General features: G+C 39.0%; 1 protein-coding gene across 1 annotated transcript; it reads right to left on the bottom strand.

Moving 5' to 3' along the window:
- Window positions 1-6,802: 6,802 nt before the first annotated feature.
- On the bottom strand, window positions 6,803-11,396 carry ttpa (tocopherol (alpha) transfer protein). Its single transcript, XM_080477090.1, has 5 exons — window positions 11,026-11,396; window positions 9,726-9,879; window positions 9,405-9,598; window positions 8,596-8,706; window positions 6,803-8,492 (listed from the first exon to the last, which is right to left on the bottom strand). Exons 1-5 carry the CDS (start codon window positions 11,326-11,328, stop codon window positions 8,262-8,264), a joined length of 993 nt encoding a protein of 330 aa, XP_080333216.1. The 5' UTR covers window positions 11,329-11,396; the 3' UTR covers window positions 6,803-8,261.
- Window positions 11,397-12,367: the final 971 nt, after the last annotated feature.

The following is a 12,367-nucleotide window of genomic DNA, read 5'->3' as shown; positions in this document are numbered from 1 at the left end:
GTGTGACTTGAAATGTGAAAATACTGTGTATTCACTTTATTTTATTTTTGACAGATTTTAAAATCAGGAGTGTTTTGTGTATAGAATTGTATGGCAAGTTGTGGTTGTTTTTTGAGAGTATGTGCTAACTTTTAATGTTAATCTGGTTTTCGAACCGGCCTGCTTTGTCTTTTTGTGTCGCAGGTAAACTGATCAATACTTGAATTGCCCTTGGGATTAATGAAGTACCCATCAATTGATCAATTAGTTAATCTCAGAATTATGACAAATTCAAGTCAGAATACCAACAAAAAGGTAAAGACAAACCTAAGACTGTATAAACTGATTAATTTCCCATAAAATGTAGTAGAAACAGGAGCAGAAAATCAGTTAACAGCACGTTGATGTGTTTCAAAGTCTGCTGCCGTTTAATGAAGGATTTCAGTCATGATGAAAGACTGTAGTCTGGAGATAATCAAAATATCACGATGTGAGTATATTCTAGTTACAAAAACCACACAGTCAACTTGGAAACCCCTTGTGATGTAATATTATGATACCACACAAATATTCCCAAACTAGGAATATAAAGTATATCAATATATCAAATGACACATTCCTCATAAAACTGAAAGAACCAAAAGATTTATGGGATTAACACTTTGTATGTGGGAGTTTTTGATTGAAAACCTGCGGAGTCTGAGTGCGTCAGTGATCAAAATGAGCTTTGAACTGATCTAATCAGAGTGTGGACAAAAGGTTTGGGTGTGAGCAGTCTTTGGAATCACTGCGATGCGATATCATTTAGCATCTTTAAGATGTTGTGGCGGGTCGTCCGGGCTGATCGGTGCAGGAGGCAGAGGGAGAATGCAGAATGAGCACAGACAGAGAGAAAATTGTTGACTTGGAAACGTTTCCCACCAGCTGGGACCTTTAGTTCCAGGTGCTTCTCTTGAGAGAACTTCCCTGTGTTTCCACCTGAAGCCTAGATTAAGCATAAAGTCATACAATAATGCAAACAAAAAAAAAAAGCAACAGAGAGGAAGAGGTCATGGTTTTGCTGCACTGTGAACATAGAAGACGTTCAACTAGTGATGTATTTGATGGTGCTTTAATGCAAAATGTAGACATATTTTAAAAAGACAGACCCAGAAACACCAGAAACACTCTTGTCTTCCATTTCATAAAAAAAAAAAACCTTCAACACTACAGACCCTCTGTAGACCAACACCCTTTAAGTTTCTCAACGTTAAACCACTAATTTACCCCTGGAACTATATTTAGATCCTTTTTGCTCGTAGTAGAGGGAAGTGCCTGCGGTTGAAAGGCAGCCAGCTGTAGGGATGTATGAATGTACAGAGAACTAAGAGGCGAAGGAAACTCTGCATTGAATAATGTCAGATTAACTTGGTTTTCTTTCAAAATGTGTGAATTCCTATTGTGTCATCCTCCAGCAGACAAAGCCTGACCTCTGAATTTACTACTTATTTACACAGCTGTCGCAAATGGCTTCAGCAGCAAAAACACGCAGACACCACCGGGTGTTGCAAAATCAGTTCACATGTAGTTAAGGCCTTTCGTATATGATTATGTCTTCAGAATCCAAATTCAATCAGCACACATCGATTTACAAGTGTACTAAACCATACATAGTGACACCACAATGGAATATAGACTACGGTAGTCAGATCTCGGGTTTCCTCCCACAGTCCAGAAAAATGCATGTGAGGTTTGTTTGTGACCCTTCATTGCCTCTAGGTGTGAATGTGTGTGTGTGTGTGTGTGTGTGTGTGTGTGTGTGTGTGTGTGTGTGTGTGTGTGTGTGTGTGTGTGTGTGTGTGTGTGTGTGTGTGTGTGTGTGTGTGTGCGCGCGAGAGAGAGAAATGATGGGAAGATTAATGGAAAATAAAAACTGTTGGATTTGATTTGTTTGTTGGGTTTGAAAGACGTTTGCAAAGTGGTTGAAACAGGAGAAGAAAGAGTAAATATGTTGGAATGTGTCTCTTTGTGCTCATGGGGTAATTTGTTTATTTGTCAATCACGTTACAGAAGAGCATGGAGACAAAACGTTTTTGAGAGGTAATTTGCTGTATTTATTTATTTATTTAAACTTTCAGATTTGATGGCGGCACTGTTTGGGTGAATGGTGAAGAGAGAATAGAGGTTAAGTGTCATTGTTAACATCAAAACACAGACCATCCTGTCATGAGACAACAAATATAAACTAAAATCACTGAACTAATCCTTTAAAAAATGGATCATGATGAGAATCAACAGCTGTTTTGTTGTTGTTGTTTTTAGCGTTCTTGTTCTGGTTGGTGTATCGGGTCCAGACGGATGACACTGTGCCAGCAATCTGTCTGCACATGTTGGCAATTGTAGTTTATTCTTATTCCAGCAGGATAAAAGTCAAACCCCAGATGAAGTTAAAATTGACTAAAGACTCAATAAAACAAGTGAAAAAGATTCTCATAAAAGAAGAATCTGCAAACGTCATGATGTGACCCGTGGTGAATACTGGCTGCCACAATCAGTGTGGTATTCGATAAAGAAGAGGGGGCAAAGGTCACGGCCATGAGAACTGGTGGAGGAGAAGAGGACATGGGACAAAACCCTGTTGACATTTAGACCAATATTGTTAAAATAAAAAACCTGCACCTGTCTATATCATCAAATATTGCAATGTCGCAGCCAATATGCGGTTGGATTCAGTTGAAAGTTGATGAGAAATCAATAAAAGGCAAATCAAGCAGAAGTTTTTTTTATACTCAAAATATCTTAAAGTCATGTTGTTGCTGTCGTGTCCTCCACCACAGCCGGATTCTGAAAGTACAGTAAAGTACAGTAAAGTACAGTAAAGTGAAGTGACGTCTTTTACAATCCTTTGAAATGTTTTGTTGAATCATTCTGCAGGCGAGACCATCTGATCACTGTACTGCAGTCCACCGTGTCTTGAACTTTTTTTTATGTTAAAGTACTGCTCCTTCCACTGCTCTTACTCCGATTACAACCACTCCCACTTATACCTCTATTACTTCTCCTCCTATCACTCCTACTACTGCTACAACTCCTACTCCAAATACCCCTACTACTACTACGCCTGCTTATACTCCTTCTACTCCTAATTCTATTACTTCTCCTGCTACTACTTCTACTCCTACAACTACTACCACAACCACCACCACTACTACTCCTTCTACTGCTTTTATTACTTCTCCTCCCCCCACTAATCTGTTTTCAAGCCACGCTGGTGTGTTTCTGTCCTGCAGCTCTCTGGCTCCCTCTGCTGACAGAACAACGACATTAACTTGAGTTCCTCTGACCTACTTTCTCTCCAGCGCTTGTTTCCGCCTGTGGCTGTTGTCTTTGTTTAATGTGCTGTTAAAGGGAGTGTGCGCGCTCTTTGGACTTTTCTGTCTCGTGCTGTTGTAGACACAGGTAAAAAGAAATGGGTTATTTGTGCAATGTGAGATCACTGAGTGGGGAAAGAGTTTCCACACCAAATATTTTTTTAGTATTTAAGTGGAGTAAACGTGGATTTTCAAGGCAGCAGGAGAACTTTCGTTTCCAGAGCAGCTTGAAGTGTTTTACAGTGCATCCAGTGTGACTCCATAATGTTTGTCTTTGTAGAGTTTGAGGCCAAATGTAAATATTTCAGTTTCATCTGGATTTAGAAATAGAAAATGACAGTCCAGACTGGGCCTTTCTGTGAGGAGTTTGCATGTTCTCTCTGTGCATGCATGTTTTTTCTTTTTTTTTTCTTTTTAACTCACCCCAGTTTCTTCCTACAGTCCAAAAACATGCATGTGAGGCCAATTAATAGCTCTGAAATTGTTTGTGGTTGTCCATCTCATCCTGTTCGTCCTCTGATGGACTCCTCACCAGTTTCATGCATTTTGATACCAAAATATCGACGCTTCGAATACCACATATGTCTATTTTAGATAGTTTCTCATCTGAAAATTGCAATAGAAAATATGTTTACTGTTTACCTTTGTGTCTTTTTGAAAGAAAATACCTTTAATTGCTTTTTCTTTCTTACTTTCTTTGAGTTTCCTGCTCACATTTGACTCGTTGGGTTTTTCCTCTGTAAAAGTGCCTTGAAATGACTGTGGTATTTGGCTGAATAGAAATAAAATCCAATTGAATGGAATTTAGTTTTTTTTTTTAAATATGTATCAGAGATGCCAGCTGTGTTTTTGTTTTTGGGGGGGCAGAAATGAGCTCAGTGCTGTCACACATCACAACTGACCATCTGTCCATGGTGCCTCCTACAGCCACACGTCCAGATGGAAGAAATATAGAAAACAAACAATGTTACATGAAATTCATTCATTTTTTTCTCTCAAACATACAATATGGCTCGTTTTCAGTTTAGAACATTCAAGACAAAATGATATACGGGTGTTTTTTAGCAGCCATCACTACTTCACTGTGATATTTATGCGACCACTGCAATTAAATCTTAAATTGTCTCTTTGTACTGCATGACGGAGCCGCGAATGACCAGAGATGCTGACTTTGCCCTTCGTAACATTAAATATTCATACATGTGAAGAGCCTTGGATAGTTAATGATAATTACTTACATATTCAAGCCTGCGAAATATGTGATTAGGTGAGTTCTGGACACTGTTTCGTTGGATTTAGAAAGTTTTGATCACACCTACTGAAGTACCAAGGTGTGACTGCAGAGAATATTTGTAAGAAACACCCAGGAAACAGGAAACTGTTGACCAACCTAGAAATTACAACAAGTCAGTTTGCACCACAAAAGCAGATTTCTTCAGTCTGAAGGACGCTGCTCAAATTGTTCACAGCAACCCTGGAAATTAAAATGTGTGAACCGAGAAACTTATTCAAGGCACCAGCAGAGCAGTGGAACATCCCTCAGGCACTAATGTTAGGCACTAAAGATTAACATTGAAATATCATTAAACTGAAAGATTTGTTAAAAAAAAAAAAAAAAAAATCTCAGAAAACCAACCACTTCATACAGTTTCTGATAATAACGGTAGTTAACTAAACCTATACTGATAGAAGTAAGGCAATAATACTGCATTTTTTGCTTCTTTCAATAATTCTTAGAACTAATAGAAATCTGTTTTATTTTCTGAATGGAGCCACGTTGGTAAAGATTTGTGGGATGAGCTGTTTGGCAAATGTTTCATAGGCGCAAAGCAGAGCTCTGCCGCCCTTACTATATGAAAACCTGATATTTAAAACCAAAAGAATAAACAGGTTTAACCTTTGCATTGACGGTAACACAGTACATGAAGTCGGAAAGTTAATCTACAAAAACTGTCTTGGGTTGCTGAAGTTTCATATTTCCCTTCATTCGATTTTTAACCATTTTTGTATCTGGGTTATAGTAGTTTCATTCCTTTTTAAAAACACTTTATTGGATTTTGTTTTACCCATTTTGCCTTATTTTGTTGTTTTGGTTTAACCTGTTTTAGAAACAGTTTTAGCCATTCAAGCCATTTTACATTTAAAATATATGTATGTATATTTTTTGGTTTTATAAGATTCTTTTCTAGCAATTTCAGGTTGTTCGTTGTTTATTTTATTCTCCATTTTAGCTCAGATACAAGTCATTTTGATAATGAGCTTGTTGTGTAACTATAGATGTTTATTCCTACAAAATCGTGTCGAACGTCCAGGGAGCTTCTGGAGGTTTTGACCAGTTTGGACTTTGTTTTTTTGTTTTAGATTTCATTTTCATTGAAAGGTCACATGTGTTTTGATCCTCTTCCCACCAAATGCAGAATCCTGAGATTGTTGCCGACGCTCTCCCTCACAAGCACGCTCCCAGCCTGTACAAAGGTGGACATTTGGTGTGAGACGATTGTATGTTGTGTGTGCGTGTGTGTGTGTGTGTGTGTGTGTGTGTGTGTGTGTGTGTGTGTGTGTGTGTTGTGAAACATGGACTTTCACTCTGGCCTGTTCCCAGGCTCCTGCAGTGGATAATATTTACCGGGGTGATTGTGGGAGTGATAGACATGTTTACTGGGCAGCTCGCACTGAGCAAAGGTCAGTATGGTGAGAGGCTCAAACACACAAACTGCGGCTTGTCGCCACATTCGGACTCTTCAATCGATTTGTAGTCAAAACCAACAAAGACGGAACGTCTTACTCAGTTTTCATGACCTCTGTCATTTTTTTTAACCTTCCAGGTAACCTTCGCCTCTCAGTCGAGGGTTTTTACTGGACATGCTTCCACAAAAATACAAGTTAAAACGAGGCCTTTTTCATTCTGGTCATTTTTAGGTTTTCTAAGAAACACTGCTGTTCAAAAGCACTTTATTTGTTATTGTTCTTGCGTTATTAAGGAATCCTGCACTGTTAGAATAACACGCACAACCTTTCATTCACTTATCATTGAAATTTGCACATGACGATATACTTGTGACAAACATTAGATTTAATATGACATTTTGTTTTTAATCTTAATTTTACTGCACAAATTCAAAATGTTGTCCAGCACTAATCTTAATTTTGGTGTATTTTTAGGGCTCACTTGATCAAAAGTCTTACAATTCCACGTTGAATAATCACTTTAAGGCATTTTCTTTAATGCCGTCAATTGTAGAAGCACATCTGTTTTAGAAAAAAATTTGGAATTAAGAGTATTGGATAGTATTTTATTCAACTCCTGTTTACGCCTCACAGTCATCCAGAATACCAGCGATGCATTACCAGCATATATATATATTTATATATAACAGTGATTAGACTGAGCCGCTGTGATAATACAGCTATGGAGAAAACTTTACAACTAACCGGCGTAAAAGAGACAATTAAAATCAGACGGGTTTTTTTTTAGAAGTTACTATTCCTTTTAATTTTTCAGTATCTTGTAAAGTATTTAGTAAACTGCTTTTCGAGTTTCAGCGACTTGCACATCACCGTGACCACTCTTTAAACAGAGACTAGACTACTTTATACAAAGTTTAATACAAAGTTAGTTTAAAAACTGGCAAAACAAAGAGAAGCGACATCTTTTTCCTTTCCTCTTCGTGTTTCTTCAGACCTCAGCGGGGACGGATACTTGTTCTGAACTTCCTGGGTTTGTTGCTCCAGGTGAGGAGAAAGGAGCAGTTCATGTCCCAGCGCGACGTTACCAGTTTACCAAGAGAGTGGTAAACAAGTGGCGGCTGTGGTGACATTTGTGACACAACCAAACTTTCATAACTTCCACGTGCAACGCACGGCACGTGGACGTTTTACTGAGAAGTGAACACAAAACGTTTATAAAAAAAAAAAAAAAAAAAAAAAAATGGATAAAGCGGTGGAATCCTCCCGAGTTCACGCTGCATTCACTCCCCCGTGAATCTCACAGCGTCCGTTTGCTTCGAAATAGACGCTTTTTCAAAATGCTCCACACAATATACTTATATACACCAGATAAATTAACAAACAACACGGAAGTTATTCTCTCTCAATTCACCGGAAAAATATATTATCATTTATAAAAACATTTGTCATAGAAAACTATTAAGTTGTTGTTGTTGTTTTTTGGACATTTTGACTTGTGTCCCCCTAAAATCTGAGAAGTTTGAGCTTTTTTTAGAACTCAGATAAAAGTTACAATGAAGTTAGAAATCATTTGATTAAAGTAAGAATCGTAAAGTCAGAATTCAGGTTTAAAAATATCATTAAAAAAAGAAGATTAAAGTAACAATTCTGACATTATGTCAATCAGACTAATGGAAGAATTCTGACTTTCTGAAATCAGATTAATGTCAGATTTTAAAAATATCACATTAAAGTAGGAATTATGACTTCTTTACCAAATCAGATTGAAATAATAATTCAGATTACTTCTCACAAAGTAGGAATTAGGACATTTTTCTTATTCAGATTGAAGAATTCAGATTTCTTTAAAAAAAAAAATTAAAAGCTACAATTCTCATGTTTTACAAATCAGATTAAATGCGTATTTTGGACTTTTTGGCAACCAAACTATAGAAGAATTCTGACTTTCAAATAGAAAATCAGATTACAGTTAGAATTCTGACTTAATCTCTGAATTCTGGGAGAATAAAAACTTTCTTTCATATTTGTTGGGTAGTCTTAATCCTCTTCTGTACCTTTAAAAACTAAACAGTAGATCTCAGATTTGACCTTTTACAGTATTCATGCTCATCAGATTTGGAAATAAATCTGACAGTGAGACATCATAACAGTCAATAAAACCATTAAAAATTAGTCCACGGATTAAATCACATTAAGGAGAGTTCAAGTATGAAAACATCGACGTCCGAGTTCAAGCTGTAAACGTCATTCCTCACAGATCTGTTGGGCCTCCTCGTCCTCCGGAGTTGAGGCGACGTCTCCTGTCCGGTGGGCCGCGATCTGCTGCAGGACGGCCTCCGCCCGCAGCAGCCGTCCAGTCCAGTCGCGACACACCTCCTCGATCCCGGGTCCGTCCCCGCCGTACTCTGGAGGCAGCACGCACGCCGAGAAGAAGTCGCCCAGCGTGTTGTGGTAGTCACAGCCGTGCATGTGGATCTACGGCGGCGGGGGGGAGGGGGGAGACGTTTTGGTGTGAAAAGTGTGAAGACAAGAAACTATTAAAAACAGAAGGATGGTGGTGGAGAAACGGCGCGCTGACCCTTCGCTGGATTTTCTCTGGCAGGAACGGGCGGAGCATCATGAAGACCGGGCGGAAGAACATGGGCTCGTTGACCAGATGGATTCCTCGGACTTTCAGGGGAAAGGCGTCCTGAAGACACACAACAAACAGAAACAAGTACAGAACATGAAGCAAGACGACGACACGATCGACTTCGTCGGGAGTCTAACCACAACCATGTGGGGTACCACAAGGATCAGTGATTGGGCCCAACAGGTTTGTGTCTGCAGGCTTATTTGGAGAAAAAGTTTGACCTTGTTCAAATAGAACAACACGACTTTGGATCTATATCAAATAGACGTCAAGAGAATGTTAAAGACAACATTTTCAAGTGTTATTACACAAGAAAAACTTATTTGCTTTGCAACACGACACACAAATCATACAAAAACGGATTTTTTTTTTTATACAAATCAAAAGACATTTTAAATAAAACGTCACTGCATACAAGATATTGTTTACTCATAATGACCGACTGTGTTTTGTGATGCGAATCATCAACAGTGCAAACTAATGCGCACGCGCTCAAATAATCTTTTATTTTCTTTTTCAATTCAAATGTTAATTTAAGATGTGGGTCTCACTTTCATTTAAAAAAAAAAAAAAGGTATTATAAAAAGGTTTTTTCATGTCATGAGAGACAATAATGTTTCTTCTTTGCACTTTTGGTATTGAAATAAGGAAATATAGGATGTTAATCCGTTGCTACTTCTCCATTGTTTTAACATTGAAGTGTGTGTGTATTGTGAAAAACCGTGCGTGTGTGTGTGGAAACATTTTAGACTTACCGACAATACAGACGAGATCTTCCTGGCGAGGGAGGGGTTAATTTGTAGTGCGTGGCCTAAACTCCATCCCTGCAGGTCAAATATGACCTTGACACCGCGCCGCTGTGTCTCCGTCTCCCTGGAGATGACCTCTGATGTCATCAGGCTGACCCTGAACACCTCGATGGACGACCACTCTTTTGGGTTCCACTCTCCTGCACACAAAAAAAAAAAAACACACACTCGAGGCATGTCATCACTGTGCATGATGGGGTTAGGGTTAGGGTGTGTGAGCGTCTTGCACACACACTCTCACACACTCACACACACACACACACTGACCGATCCTGTAGACGAGCACGCGGCTCCCGGCGTGGTCTCGCCGCGGGAGGACGGCGTGGTACGACGTGTTGAGGAGGCCGAGAACTGACGAAGGAGACAGGCAGCTGCTGATCTCAGGAGTTTCCTTCCTCCAGCGCACGTACTTTAATAGAATCTGCACACATTCAGGGACACCAGCGCACGGTTCAGTCGCCCCCTGTGCACAAGGCCATTGGCAGAATGCAGATACTTGCGGAAAGGTTCCATTAACGTTGGCCAAGGGTAGAAATCAGCAGCCAGTCAGAGGCTCTCTGACCTGAACGATGCCACTGGATGGATTTTAAAACCACATCGAAGTGCAAATATGTCTCAACTCATGCAAACAGTGCGGCGGTCTGCATGAACTATGAGGAAACTCATCTCGCATGGCAGCATAACGTGAATAATAATGGAGACTAAACTCTGACAGGTTGGCCCTCCTTCACTTCTTTAACACAATTGCTTCCGTCTCTGTAATCCTGAAAGGAAGGAAAACAGTTTGTGTGTAATCCTCACATAAGATGTTTTGAGTTTAATTGTCTTGAAAAAAATTTATCTTTTCATGAGGACTTTTCTCCTCATTCATTCAGACACAAGGAAATTCACGGTTCTTTACAAGGAAGTACATTTCAACAAGTTGGTTAAAGAAGTGATTAAATCAAATAGTATAATTTCCTCCTTCTTATTACAACTCAAACTTGTTTTTAGGATTCTGATTTTAATGAGAACTCTTGCTTCTATTTTTTTCTTCCACAATCCTGACTTTTACAATTTTGACTCTTGTTTTTTTTTTTTTCAGGAATTCTGCCACTTTTACTTTACGTCTTCTTTTATTGTAATTCTCTCTTTCAAACCAGTTTTTTTTTTTTAAAAAAGGGAAAAAAGAAAAGGAAAAAGAAATAAATATATTGACTTCAGTCTGTACTTGAGAATTGTGAAGCTATTTATTTATTTGAAATCTGGCTCTCCCGTTCTTCAGTTAAAACCATATTTTGGAGAAAACAACAAACCTTTGATAATCATTTGAGTCATAATCAGCATATTTCCTGCACTGAAAGTTTCCTTGTTCATGATGAGACACATTGACAGCTCATTGTAGTTTACTAATCCAACGTCTATTGCCTGTGACACAGTGACAAACAGATTAAAAACAATCCTCATCTGTCCAAACATGTACTACTAATTCAGGATCTTTTTAAATAAAAGCAGTCAAAGTGACAGTGCGGAGCGATTGTGTGCGCATGGCTTGTTGTTGCTCCGGGGAGGGAGGGAGGTGGTCTACCTTCAGAGAAAGATCCACGTCAAAGTCTCTGGCCCGCAGGAACTTGAGCAGAAAGCCGCCGGAGAGGCTCTGGACGTCGGACAGCTCTTCAGCCCGCAGCGCCTCCAGCCTCAGCCGGTTCACGAACGGCTCGAGCTGCTCCGAGTCATCCGGGAGTTCGCTGAGCTGCGGCCCGCTCATGGCGCTCCGAGCCCGGGGACGTTCCACTGGGGAGGACGGGACCGGACCGGGTAGGAGGAGGAAGAAGAGGAGGAGGCGGAGGAGGAGGAGGGGCAGGAGGGAGGGACTCCATAAAAAACACATGCTTAACTCATGCGGACACAATTTAGTGGAAAATGACAGAATTCAGTCCTCATCTACTGCAGGTTTGTGCGTAAAAAGGCGCAAACTTCATATTGTGCGCACACGTGGAAGCGCAGTGAAAATAAAGCGCAGTACATATTTAGCACTTAATGTTCTAGAGAAAATCCTGGGAGGAGTTAATGCTAATAGAATCATAAATAATGCATAGGAGTTAACGACGTCTAGAAAGTCAGTTCACGTTCAGGTTAAATAAGACTTTAGAATATTTGTTATGCCAGCAGCTCTACATTGCACAACAGATGTAAAAACAAGAATATTAAAGAATAATAAATATTTAAATGTTATTATTATTTGGGGAAATTAAGACATTAAGAACCTGCAATAGAAACATACATCAGTATTTATAACATAAACTGAATAATCAAACAAACACTGGAAACGTTTCAAAAGGAAAAACAAAGTATTGACAGTAATTTACAATGTTTTTAGTAGAGATATCATTATTATTGAGGTGAAAGGTTTATTATAAAACTGTGAAAAAAACAATTGGAAAAATGATTTTGGTTATTTTGAATTTTAAAAACATTTATTATCTGAGAACAGAAAAGCAGATATGGATCATCAATATATTGATCACAGACCAGACTGATCCTGGATGTTCTGTGTTATTAATTATCAATCACGTCTCAGCATCGACCTCTGATCGGTAAATCTTCATAATGTGTGGAAAAAGACTGTATCTCTCACTCACTGTGTTGCTGGATGATGGGGACGGTGGCACGGTGGTGTAGTGGTGAGCACCGTCACTTCACAGGAGGATAAACTGGTTTTGATTCCAGACTGGAGCCCATTTTACTTATTTAGTTATCTATTGTACCCGGTACAAGTACATTCATGAGGTTTTCTGACTGTGATTTAGAATTCATTTAGTTTTAGCTTTTGTCTCTATTTTTAACTGATTCGGTTTGGATGTTTCTAGTCATATGAGCCATTTTATCCATTTTGACATTTTGGGCTTTTTTTTTTTTTTTTTTGAGCC

Source organism: Lipophrys pholis (assembly GCF_963383615.2).
Source record: "Lipophrys pholis genome assembly, chromosome: 1".
NCBI lineage: Eukaryota > Metazoa > Chordata > Actinopteri > Blenniiformes > Blenniidae > Lipophrys > Lipophrys pholis.
The sequence above is the reverse complement of the archived record's forward strand: the minus strand, read 5'-3'. Positions and strand labels throughout refer to the sequence as shown.

Excerpts from the sequence above, each read along its gene's own strand:
- ttpa (XM_080477090.1), bottom strand. The coding sequence starts at position 11,328 with ATGTGTTTTTTATGGAGTCCCTCCCTCCTGCCCCTCCTCCTCCTCCGC. Across the intron at positions 9,599-9,725 it reads CGTGCTCGTCTACAGGATCG|GAGAGTGGAACCCAAAAGAG; the intron begins GTCAGTGTGTGT and ends TTTTGTGTGCAG. Across the intron at positions 8,493-8,595 it reads CAGAGAAAATCCAGCGAAGG|ATCCACATGCACGGCTGTGA; the intron begins GTCAGCGCGCCG and ends CCGCCGCCGTAG.